Genomic DNA, 13,103 nt, shown 5'->3' with positions numbered 1-13,103 from the left:
TCTCTTGCAGGGTGTTCCTAGTCTGCAGTGGTCAATATCTATTGCAGTGGTGAAAGAGCAACAGGGTCATGGGCAGCCATGTGAAGGCTGGGCTGTGTGGTCCGATCCAACAGATGAGCTACTGTAGTTCAAAATGCAAAAAACTTTCATGCTGGTTCTGATAGAAAAGTGTCAGAATACACAGTGCAATACGGTTTTTTGTGTATATATACCTGCAGACTAGTGAGGCCCCTGTAGTGGCCCCTGTCCACCACCAAAAGCATCAACGATGGACACTTCACCATGAGAACTTGCCACGATAATGGAAGAAGGTGGCCTGGTTTGAGAAATCATGTTTTCCTTTACATCACGTGGATTGCCCACTGTGTGTAAATCACTTACCTGGAGAACACCTGGCACCAGGAATAAGGTAAACTAGTAGACAGTGTGATGATTTGGGCTCCTGCCATCCATGTTGACATTACATTCACATGTACCACCTACTTAAGCCCCATTGCAGACCATGTACACCCTCGTACATTATATTAGGCCTCTTTCAGCAGGATAGAGACAGCGAGTTTGAGGTCTTTACTTGGATTTTTAAACATTACTGCACTCTAGAGAACTGAGAAAGAATTATTAGATTATTTGAGTCACTTTAAGTGATGTTGACTGACTATTTGGATTAGTGAAAAAATGAATTTAAAACTATCAAATTTGGAAACATTTATGTTTTGTTTGTAAATATTTGTAAAAAAAAAATAACTACCTTGGTAAAAAGAGGACCTCTGGCTAAGTATTATATAACATTTGTTTACAGGAGATTTCCACCTGCTGGAAAATGAGATTATCAATCAAGAAGATTAGCCCGCTTTAGTACTACATGTGATGTTTTTAGTTATAAAAGTTCAACATAAAAGCTACTTGCATAGGTAGTGAGGGTTTTTTATGTTACTGAAACATATGGTTGTAAAGTCTGCATGGCAGATGGTACCCTTGTCCAATATAAACAAATCACTGACTACAGTTACAGTATAGAATTTACATCAAACATAGTTGGTCACAATATTTTATGTAAAATGGTCATTATATTTAGTACGGGGTGGTTACATAGCTGAGACTGCGGTCATTCAGAGCAGATCATAAATCAAAGCTTTAAAACTAAAAAACAAAATTAACATCCTGATCGTTATGTTTCACTGTGACCAGTGATTGTAAAAAGTGCGATAATAGCTTAACTTTTATGAATTATCATTTAGACAACATCAGAATAAAACAGATTTCTGTATATTTCTGGCTAGTAATAACACAATTTACATTAAAAGTTGAAAATGTGAAGAATATAGCTGTACATCTACTGCAAAGTTGTAGATGTACAGCTTTTGCAGACAGAGTCATCTCCTTTGGCCTTTTGGTTGCTAAGGCCCAGTTGGAGACTACGGGGGCCCTGAATCAGCTCTTAAGATGTGTCATTGGATTAGTATGTGAGCATCTGCGTTTAGCCTTCTCCAGTTGCCAGAGAACACCTTGAGAAGTGTAGCTCATGTAGAGGTCTCTTGACGAAGCCGTCTTCATGGTGCGATTTCATGACTTTATTCTTTAGGATGAAGCATGTAAGGATACCACATTTGCTACTACTGTTTGTGTTTGTGCATGCCTGCTTTGGTAAGTTTACCTTATTGTTTGTCTGTTTACTGTTTACTAATCCTGATGCGATCAGATTGTGAATGATATTCAGACTCTGGGCTATTTTATGTATTAATTTTGTAATTCTGTCACTGTTATAAAGAACCTCCGCTCAGTTTTCAGTTTATTTATGTCCTGGGTTTTCCAAATGGAAATATAAGTATTTTTTTAAGATACACAAAATTATTTGCTTGTTTTATGAAATGAGTTTTAAAGCTGATATGCAATAGTAGGTTAAAACTGTTTTAAATAACGGGAATCGTATTACAGGTAAAAGCAGCAGAGATCGCAGGTCTATGTATAGAAAGAGTATTTTAGGAGGTTGATGTAATGCACCTTTAATCCCAGACAAAGTGCAAAGAAAGAGGAGGTTGTGTATACAGTTTACATAGCATTTCTTCTGCCATTTTAGCATCTATAGAGACAGAACCAGTTAAAATTACAAATTCATATCAGTAGTATGTGTACAAAACACTCAGTAGACTGATTCAGTCATAGATTAAGGTTGTGCTTTATTGCCTCCACTCACCGATAGTTCAGGGAGCACAATTTCTTCTTTCAAAGATTATGCCAAATAAACCTGTGACATTTAAATATTCTTTTCTCTGATTTATGTGTCTGCCGGCAGCACAAGCAGATTTTGCTCCATATTTCTACGACAATGGACCCTACAGTTACAATGGAAACCTGGCCTTGTTCAGCCTCTCAGAGGACACTGCTGTTGGTGAGATTGACCTCTGTACTGGGGAACATTTAGTGTGAACAGCTAATAGGACTGTAGAACAACCAATCATCAAAATGGTGTGTTGTGGTGGCCAATATGTGAGAGTCCAGGATGTTAAGTAGTCTTTGATAGATGAACAGATGTTGTGTGGCGTGTATGCACTCACACTAACATGCTCATCTGCTGCTGCCACCTGTTGATGTCAGGGACAGTTTGCTGGCTGCGAATGCAGTGCAGCTGTCCCTCTACACCTTGCATCAGTCTGGATACTCCAAATGGTACTTAGTGTTTCAGGCTGGTTTGTTCCACAGCAGTTGTTACCAAAAGAAACGTACACCTCATAGTAAATGGTTAGAAACTGTGTACCTTTCCACAATTTGTTTCTGTGAGGGGATATTTACTCTTAATAATGATATCTCTCTATAGGTACACAAATTTATCGTCTTAATGGCACAGATCCTGAAGGCCAAGAGGTGAGGTACGGCCTTTCCTTTGATCCAGGGTCCAAAGAGTACTTCAGCGTCGACTCCAAATCTGGAAACATTACATTAGTAGAAAAGCTGGACAGAGAGGTAAACTTTACAAAGATGTACAGATCGACAATTCAGTGTTTTTATAACAACTTGGTTGCTGTATTAACCTACTACTATTATTTACTTAGAAACAAGACTCTATTGATGTTCTTGTCAGCATCACTGATGGGCAAAGCAAGGTATCAACTTTTAGCTCCTTTTAAAAAAAAAAGTCAAAATACTAAACTTCAACATGCTTTGTGGTTTTATCCTACTGTCGGTTCTTGCTTTTAGGTTGTGGAAAGAGTGACAATATTTGTAATGGATGCAAATGATGAAAAGCCTGAATTCCAAAACATGCCTGCGATCATTGATGTACTGGAAGTAAGTTAAGCCGAGACAACAGTATCTGTTTCTCCAAGTGAAAAAGGTCTTGTTAAGCTCTAAGTGTTACCTTTTCTTTCTTGTACATTGTAGACAACAGAGTCTGGAATCAGTATCTACAAAGTTGAGGCAGTGGACAGAGACACAGGCTCAGGGGGCTCGGTCACCTACTACCTACAGGTATCACTTTGCAGTGGGAAAATATTGCCCACTCACACGCCCTTCCTTACACAACCCCAAAGGGATTTGTGTCACCTCCCGGGGCTCTTTTACTTGTTAGGTAAAATTGTAAACCGCTAAGTTTTTTCAATAATCTGCTTTCAACACTGATGACGTATAGTTGTACTAAGCAGGGGTTACATATATTTTCCTGTGTTACTGTGTATTTGTGCCTGAATATGTTGGTGTAGTTATGAAGATGGGGATTAAATGGCAGTTACATTTGTGTCGGCGAGGGGTGGCTCAGCGACACAATGTTAGTTTGCACTTTGGACTATTAAGAACAAAGAACAGCTGGCTTGGAAGTAGGAGACAGGCAGTCCACATCTGGACACAACAGCTTTCACCTGCCTGCTATGTCCTTGAGCATATGGGTACTTTACATCCAGAGGGGCAAAGACTGGATATTGGAATTGGCTTATTTCAAGGAGCTTTTGTATGGTTTTATTCTGCCACCTGACCACTTTTCATGTGAGTGTTTGTTAAAGGGTTTTAAGAGTGCCAGTGACAGGCTTTTGCTCATGTAACCCCTTATTTGTGTTTCTGCGTGTGCTTTTAAAATCATGCATTTGTTCCATTTTCTTTGCAGAGTGCTCAGTCCACTCTGTTTGCCATCGACAGACACAGTGGAGTCCTTCGTGTCAAATCTGGAGAAATGCTGGACTATGAGAAAGCAAAGACACACTTTGTCATTGTTATTGCAAAGGTGCTTGGTGTATTATACTCAAAGATGAACATAAAATCATGAAACATGATTATAGCAGAGGAACATGTAAATTAGCAATTTCTTGATCTAGGAGACTTACATTTAAAAATGCAGATTTAAACTGTTATTACTTTTGTTCTAGGATGGTGGTGGTAGCTTTAATGGGAAGGAGCAGTTTATGTCCTCCTCTGCTACCCTGACAATTAATGTGATTGATGCTCAAGACACTCTGCCATCTTTCATTGGGACTCCCTACTTTGGCTATGTTTACGAAATCTCAGTGCCAGTGAGTATGAAAACGCTCCCCCGGTGATTTTATGCACTGATTTTAGTCTAGAGTTGAAATACGTGGCAGTTATGGTAAATGGTAAATGGCCTGCATTTGTATAGCGCTTTTCTAGTCCATAGGACCCCAAAGCGCTTTACACTACATTCAGTCATTCACCCATTCACACACACATTCACACACTGGCGATGACAAGCTACATTGTAGCCACAGCTGCCCTGGGGCGCACTGACAGAGGCGAGGCTGCCGGACACAGGCGCCACCAGGCCCTCTGACCACCACCAGTAGGCAAACATGGGGTTAGTATCTTGCCCAAGGATATTTGGCATGCAGCCAGGAGGCAGCCTGGGATCGAACCACCGACCTTCTGATTAGTGGCTGACCTGCTCTGCCACCTTAGCTACAGCCACCCCACAGTTAGCACAATGGCCACATTTTTGTCATTTTCTTTTTCGTTTAGGACAACTTAGTTACACTGCTGTCATAAAGCGGCATCATGTGGAATGATTAGGTTTTATATTGGCAGTATAAATAATAACTAACAAAAGAGCCCAAAACCCAAGGCACATCACATCACATAGCTTTAATTACTGGCATTTCACTGCTTTATCACTATTGCAAAATGTCACAGCAGTAGCTCATCACAGCAAGTTTACACAGTCTGACTTTCATCCAAATGAGAATAATTAGGAGTGTGACATTTAAATGAGCCTTTGAAAACAGAGAGAAGGTTAGATTTTGGCGATTTGTTGTGACTAACTGCACCAGACACATGGTGGTTCAAAAAGAGGCTTTTGAAGATCTATTTTTTATAGATGCATGCCACCACCAATTTATTAAATGCAAAATCTTTCTACTTTACTCTCTCTAGGGATCTGAAATATTCACTGTTGAGGCCCGAGATGGTGATGTGGGGAACCCAAATCCAGTCCGTTATTCATTCGATGATGGTGAGCCATTTTGTCAAAGGAAGCTACAATCATCTTAAAATGAAGGGAGAAATATTTATATAAAGGTTCATCCATCTAATATTTTTCACCAGGTGATGACGGTGTTTTTAGTATCAATAAAACAAGCGGTTGCATCACCCTGTTGACTCTCCCCATTTATCTGAAGAGAGAAATCTTCAACATTAAAGTCAGGGTAAGTTGCTGTTCAGTCACCAACTCTGTTTTGCATACATTCTCTCCTATATTATTTTAATATAATAACTGCTTTATAAATCAAAGCCTGATCTTCTCAGACAGCTATTTTCTAAAGACTTGCATGTAAACAAACACTTTGGGATTTTTTTGTACTTCTGATTTTATTTACAAGTGCTTGTGTCCACACAAAAATGTTTATAGACCTAATCAAAGTGCATTGATTAGCTGAACAGTGGCTCAATGAATCTACAAGGAAAATTAGGGGGAAAAACACGATAGTAAAATTGGTAGATAAAATACCCAATCGGCCCATGTCTCTGATTCTAAGAGTGATAAATATACCTTGACTTTTACTCCATCTGTTCAGGCTTCAGAAGTAAGTCCCGAAGGCAGACTCATGGACTATGAGGTCACCACAGTGGTGATCCGTGTTGTGGACCTAAATAACAATCCGCCTACTTTCTACGGAGAGAACGGCCCACAGAGCACGTTTGAGTTGACCATGTATGAGCATCCACCCGAGGGAGAGATCCTCCGGGGGCTGAAAATCACCGTCAATGACTCTGATCAGGTGAACACCTTTGTTGTCTTATTTTCTCTACACTGACTATGACAAGCTTCAAGTTTTCCTTTTTTGCAGGTATTTTTCAACACTCGTACCACTCATGGTTGTCTTTCAAAGGTGCCTTAGCCAGCCAAGAGTAACAATGACTGGTTTTTATGTAATAGCATTTGTTTTCTGTAATAATTATAATGTTATCTAATGAGTAACTGGTTTAGTCAACATCAATCATAGCATCATAGCACAGCATAGTGTTCAGGACAGAGTCTGTGTTTCTGTCCTCATAATGACTTTAATCCTGCCATTATCACAGTCAATCCTTCTAAAATTGCATGAGTTTGAAAGGAATCCAACACAATTAAAAGGTGCTTTCTGTGCCATTTGCCAGCTTACGCAAGTGTCTTTGTGTTTTCAGCTCTGTGTACTTTACGAGCCATATGACTGATTTTCACTAAATATATTTTCTGATAATAATGTTGCAGCGTCAGACAGTATCTTTCTGTGTGAGCCAGAATATTATTGCTGCTACTCATCACTTTTATAAGAGACTTTACTACATGCCTGCTTTTTTTTAGCTCTGAAAATAATGCAGATTATTATGTATTACAGATCTATGCATATGAAGCATAGATCTGATATGATAATTATGTGTTTTTGCTTTTGCAGGGTGCAAATGCTAAATTCAACCTGAGACTGATTGGACCAGGAAGAATGCTGCGAGTTGTCCCTCAGACTGTACTCAATGAGGCCCAAGTCACAATCTTAGTAGAAGACTCTGCTGCCATGGACTATGAGAAATACCACTTTCTAACATACAAGGTAAATTATTTACACTAGCATGCCAAAATATACATGCACTACAGTAGATTAAAATTAGGTTTGAAAAATGCATGTATATTTCTAATATTTTTTTCTTCCTCAGCTCCTTGCGGTTGAGATCGACACACCAGAGAAATTCAGCGCTACAGCGGACATCGTCATTCATCTCCTGGACACCAATGACAACGCTCCCAAATTCTCTTCAGATTACTACATTGCCAGAATTCCAGAAAATTCACCCGGTGGCTCCAATGTGGTCACAGTCACGGTGAGCCAGTCTCTTCATCCTGTCTAAAAATACATGCCATCACCAATGTACGTCACTCAGAGCTAAAGAGGAATGCTGATTTTAACAAAATGCCCAACAGGGCTATTAATCCCCTAAATGTAGACTTTTTGAGCGGGGAGGGTTGGGATAATATGTGAAAACATGTAGATAAAAGCTAGGCGACGTAAGCTGCCAGATGGCTATCACTTTCATTTTGTTGTGTAACACCAAATTCACAGACATGTTTTTTTTCTCTGATGCTTAGCAGCACATGCCTCTACAGCATCAAAATATGTACTGAAGTAAAAGGAACACTTAAGGACATGACGATTTGATTGATACTTGGCTCACTTCGTCTTTTGCCCTTGTCTGTTCCTGTCAGCCCCACAGGGGCTCAAAGCAACAGGGAGGCTCATTATTAAATCCTGACCTTGCGTGAACACCACAGGGGTTTGTTGCCTTGATCCCAGGCAATTTCAATCAGATAGAAGAGCAGCCAACAACTGACCTTGGACGCATAGAGACAGTGAACAGGCATCCCAGCAGCTACAGACACAAAGATTAGCCGATGATGATGATGATGTTCCTATGACATCAAAAATCTGTCTTTTTATAGCTGACCCCTGAAACATCATGTTCCAGTTGAGCACATTTTCATTCAGTTTACTGAGTCCATGCTGGCAGACAACACGAAAGTGCAGATTTTTCTTCATTCATGACGAAAACAGATGCAAACTAAAAAGAAAGAGGAAAGAGAAAAGGCAAGTCAACACAGTACTGGTCATTGGCTGTGCTTGAATGACAGTTTAGTGTAGGATAGGTGCTGCAACATATTAAACTCACTGCTGTAAAACTTGCGTTGAACTCAGGTGTTTAATCTACAGCCAAACATGACATTTTATTCTCTATGATCTATCATAGCTCTGTCATTCACTTACACGGCACTATATGGATGAGACAGGGTGCTAAATGTCTATTAGGTTGTGCATTAAATATTGATAATTGCATGGACCCTCCTTCTCGCCTGTGGTTGCTCGGATAGATGGATGGATGGATATTTGTATCTAATGACATATTAAAAATAATACTGTTACAATACTAGAGTAGTTAAATAATTATTAAATAATTACAAATAATTAATGAAAGTATAATTACTCAGTGCATAAACATATTACACTAACATGAATCTGTGTGAACGTGAATTTTGTTTTTGTTTTTCCCATGTGAATATGATGGCTTTTGCTGATTTTGTCTTTACTTTATGTTCAAAATAAAGATTTTATTGACTGATTGATTCATTGATACCTGTCTACAGGCATTTGACCCAGACTCAGGACCTTGGGGTGAAGTTAAGTACTCTATCTATGGATCAGGGGCTGAGCTGTAAGTGCAATAAATGAGCTTTATGTTTTGCCAGTAGGACACAGTAAAAATGAGTCCTTTTAAATGCTGTTGTTCCATTCACATATTCAGATGTAACATCTCTGCAACATCTCCACAAGACCTCCACATATTCACATGCATTGGTGTAGAAAAAGCATTAATTTGATTTTAGAATATATCTTTTAAATGTTCAGAGAATAACTAAATAACTTTGTCGCCTTCACTGTGTCTATTCATCAGTCTTTGGATAGTGATCACAGAAGAATATTTTTAATGTTTATAGTACAAAGAAAAAAGAATATATTTTACTATACTATAGTAAAATATAGTAATCAACACCTGACATGTGGGTTTTTTTCCAGTAGTGAAACCAAATTTTATAGAATAAACATTATATCTAATGTACAACTGTGTCAAGAAGCTCAAATAAAGTATATCTCTTCAAATAATGCACTACACTGTAAGCATACACTGTAGCAAAAACACATCTGCCTGAAAGCTGGACAGATATGTAAGAGCACACTAGTTTTTCATATCACGACTTGATTCTTTTTATTTCCCCTAAGCACCGTAGCCCAGAGGATTTACTAGTGTTTTTCACTTTTTATTAGTTTCCCAGCAGAAATCCATTCTCCAGATCCAAGACTACACAGTTCTTTCTGATATTACAGAGTACTGTATATCCACAGCGTGCATTTACTCACACTTAAAATGCAGACACATCTTGCCATTGGGATCCTTTATTTTTTGGGTTTATATTTATGTTCACTGTCTGTTCAGCTGCAACACAAACCCACAGGCACATGCTGGTAGGAATGAGGTTACCATCTACTTTGGTTGTTCAAATGCAAGGGGAAAGTATTTTTACACCCCTCTGTAGCAATAAATTAGAAGAGATATGTGATGTCACATCAAGGCATCAAGGACAAGGATTTCCAAAATAAGCAGAGGAGAGAGATTTAGCTTAGTGCGTGCTTGTTTAGTCAAACTGATTTTGAAACTGTGTCACCTCAGATTATTCTCGAAATTGCTGCTTTGATTTTAAAATGGTTATGAAGCAATGCATGACCACATGCTTGGGCTCTGCATCTGAAAGAATAAAGCAGTTCATATTGCAGACTTTACACTGTTTTACACTTTGTGGTTGAGCGCTTAAGTGTACACAAGAGTAGACAGTCCTTTTGCCTGCCCGCCCTCGGTCTGCGATAATCCTTTAATGGGATTGGAGGAGAAAATAGACTGCTCTTTGCTTCTGACTAACTTGTGCTGGAACCTTGTAGGACAGCTAAACAAGTCAGTTTGTGAAACAATCTGTATCTTTTACTGTATCTTATCTCTCCAGCATCGCATAATTAAAGAAAATCTGGCACTATAGGTTGAAGTTTAGTAATATGAGGTCTCCATAACAGCATCCTGCTTGTTTGTTTCCCCCAAAAAGTATTCTTCTTATTTCAATTTCATATTTTTCCCCTGGTTGTCCTCACCTCATCAGGAGTGGTTCTGTGCTCCATCAGTTGAGCCTACCCCGAGAGTTTGAGAACCAGAGTTTGACCTCGCTCACTAACACCTCTGAAGTCACCTTTCAAACTTGTTTTATCTTGTCCGTTCAATTTAATGAAAATTTTTGGCTTTACGAGAAGTTAGGGCAACCTTTCAGTGAGACAAGACTCCGAAAAGCATCTGCACGACTTCAACTAGTTCCAGTCTTTATACAACGTTAAGCTAGCCATGCTAAGACTTGCTGTTGCTGCATACTCTATACTCCATCCATCCTCATCCGCTTTGTCCGGGGCCGGGTCGCGGGGGCAGCAGCCTAAGCAAAGAGGCCCAGACCTCCCTCTCCCCAGCCACCTCCTCCAGCTTATCCGGGGGAATACCAAGGCGTTCCCAGGCCAGCCGAGAGATATAATCTCTCCAGCGTGTCCTGGGTCTGCCCCGGGGCCTCCTCCCGGTGGGACATGCCTGGAACACCTCACCCAGGAGGCGCCCAGGGGGCATCCTTGTCAGATGCCCGAACCACCTCAGCTGGCTCCTTTCGATGTGGAGCAGCAGCTGCTCTACTCTGAGCCCCTCCCGGATGGCCGAACTTCTCACCCTATCTCTAAGGGAGAGGCCAGCCACCCTTCGGAGGAAGCTCATTTCTCCCGCTTGTATCCGCGATCTCGTTCTTTCAGTCACTACCCACAGCTCGTGGCCATAGGTGAGGGTAGGGACGTAGATCGACCGGTAAATTGAGAGCTTCGCTTTTACACTCAGCTCCCTCTTCACCACGACGGACCGGTGCAGCGTCCGCATTACTGCAGCTGCAGCCCCAATCCGTCTGTCGATCTCCGGCTCCCTTCTCCCATCACTCGCGAACAAGACCCCGAGATACTTGAACTCCTCCACTTGGGGCAGGAACTCATCCCCGACCCGGAGTGGGCACTCCACCCTTTTCCGGCTGAGAACCATGGCCTCAGATTTGGAGGTGCTGATCCTCATTCCCGCTGCTTCACACTCGGCTGCGAACCGTTCCAGTGCGAGCTGGAGGGCCTCACCCGATGAAGCCAACAGAACCACATCATCCGCAAAAATCAGAGATGAGATTCTGAGGCCACCAAAGCGAAAGCCCTCCGCCACTTGGCTGTGCCTAGAAATCCTGTCCATAAAAATTATGAACAGAACCGGAGACAAAGGGCAGCCCTGGCGGAGCCCATCACCCACCGGGAACGAGTCCGACTTATTGCCGGCAATGCGAACCAAGCTCTTGCAACAGTTGTATAGGGATCGAATGGCCCGTAGCAATGGGCCAGACACCCCATATTCCCGCAACACCTCCCACAGGACACCCCGAGGGACACGGTCGAATGCCTTCTCCAAGTCCACAAAACACATGTAGACTGGTTGGGCAAACTCCCATGCACCCTCAAGTATCCTGGAGAGGATAAAGAGCTGGTCCAGTGTTCCGCGACCAGGACGAAAACCGCATTGTTCCTCCTGTATCCGAGGTTCAACTAGCGGACGAACTCTCCTTTCCAGCACCCTGGCATAGACTTTCCCAGGGAGGCTGAGGAGTGTGATCCCCCTGTAGTTGGAACACACCCTCCGGTCCCCTTTCTTAAAGATGGGGACCACCACCCCGGTCTGCCAGTCCACAGGTACTGCCCCTGATCTCCACGCAACATTGCAGAGGCGTGTCAACCAGGACAGCCCTACAACGTCCAGAGCCTTCAGGAACTCGGGGCGGACCTCATCAACACCAGGGGCTCTGCCACCAAGGAGTTGTTTAACTGCCTCAGTGACCTCGCCCCCGGAAATTGGCGGGTCATTCCCCTCATCCCCAGACTCTGCTTCCTCCTCGGAAGACGTGTCAGTGGGATTAAGGAGGTCCTCGAAGTATTCCTTCCACCGCCTGACAATTTTCTCAGTCGACGTCAGCAGCGCTCCGCCAGCACTATACACAGTGCAGGTAGAGCACCGCTTTCCCCTCCTGAGACGTCTGACGGTTTGCCAGAATCTCTTCGAGGCAGTCCGAAAGTCTTTTTCCATGGCCTCTCCGAACTCCTCCCACACCCGAGTTTTTGCTTCAGCCACTGCCCGAGCCACATTCCGCTTGGCCTGTCGATACCTGTCGGCTGCCTCCGGAGTCCCACAGGCTAACCAAGCCCGATAGGACTCCTTCTTCAGCCTAGTGGCTCCCTTCACCTCTGGTGTCCACCATTTGGTTCGGGGATTACCACCACAGCAGGCACCAACCACCTTGCGGCCGCAGCTCAATGCAGCAGCTTCGGCAATGGAGACGCTGAACATGGTCCATTCGGACTCAATGTCCCCAGTCTCCCTCGGAATGCTGTTGAAGCTCTGCCGGAGGTGTGCGTTGAAGATCTCGCGGACTGGGGCTTCTGCTAGACGTTCCCAGCACACCCTCACTACGCGTTTAGGTGCACCAGGTCTGTCCAGCGTCTTCCCCCGCCACCTGATCCAACTCACCACCAGGTGGTGATCAGTTGACAGCTCAGCCCCTCTCTTTACCCGAGTGTCCAGAACATATGGTCGCAGGTCTGCTGATACGATTACAAAATCGATCATCGACCTACGGCCTAGAGCGTCCTGGTGCCACGTGCACTTATGGACACTCTTATGTTCGAACAGGGTGTTCAGTCTGGCCAAACTGTGATTAGCACAGAAGTCCAATAACAGAGCACCGTTCGGGTTCAGATCAGGGAGGCCGTTCCTCCCAATCACGCCCCTCCAGGTCTCGCTGTCGTTACCCACGTGAGCATTGAAGTCTCCCAGCAGGACAACAGAGTCTCCAGGTGGAGCACCCTCCAGCACCCCCCCCCCCCCCCCCCCCCCCCTCCAGGGACTCTAAGAAGGCTGGGTACTCTGAACTGCCACTCGGCGCATAAGCGCAGATGACAGTCAGGACCCGTTCCCCGACCCTAAGGCGC

General features: G+C 43.0%; 1 protein-coding gene across 1 annotated transcript in view; it reads left to right on the top strand.

Moving 5' to 3' along the window:
• Positions 1 to 1,565: 1,565 nt before the first annotated feature.
• The window catches only part of cdhr1a (cadherin-related family member 1a), a gene marked incomplete at both ends in the record, with an annotated part of 13,940 nt that continues 2,402 nt past the window's right edge, over positions 1,566 to 13,103 (top strand). The window contains 14 exons of the mRNA XM_080869680.1: positions 1,566 to 1,644; positions 2,294 to 2,389; positions 2,816 to 2,961; positions 3,051 to 3,101; positions 3,196 to 3,285; positions 3,379 to 3,465; positions 4,094 to 4,210; positions 4,353 to 4,496; positions 5,368 to 5,446; positions 5,539 to 5,639; positions 6,009 to 6,212; positions 6,870 to 7,022; positions 7,126 to 7,290; positions 8,606 to 8,673. Of these exons, the coding sequence (XP_080725806.1) occupies positions 1,566 to 1,644; positions 2,294 to 2,389; positions 2,816 to 2,961; positions 3,051 to 3,101; positions 3,196 to 3,285; positions 3,379 to 3,465; positions 4,094 to 4,210; positions 4,353 to 4,496; positions 5,368 to 5,446; positions 5,539 to 5,639; positions 6,009 to 6,212; positions 6,870 to 7,022; positions 7,126 to 7,290; positions 8,606 to 8,673 (1,580 nt within the window). The remainder of the gene's footprint in view (positions 1,645 to 2,293; positions 2,390 to 2,815; positions 2,962 to 3,050; positions 3,102 to 3,195; positions 3,286 to 3,378; positions 3,466 to 4,093; positions 4,211 to 4,352; positions 4,497 to 5,367; positions 5,447 to 5,538; positions 5,640 to 6,008; positions 6,213 to 6,869; positions 7,023 to 7,125; positions 7,291 to 8,605; positions 8,674 to 13,103) is intronic.

The sequence above is a fragment of the Rhamphochromis sp. 'chilingali' genome (genome assembly GCF_963969265.1).
Source record: "Rhamphochromis sp. 'chilingali' genome assembly, chromosome: 20".
NCBI lineage: Eukaryota > Metazoa > Chordata > Actinopteri > Cichliformes > Cichlidae > Rhamphochromis > Rhamphochromis sp. 'chilingali'.
Note: the sequence above shows the minus strand (reverse complement) of the source record. Positions and strands in the feature narration are given on the sequence as shown.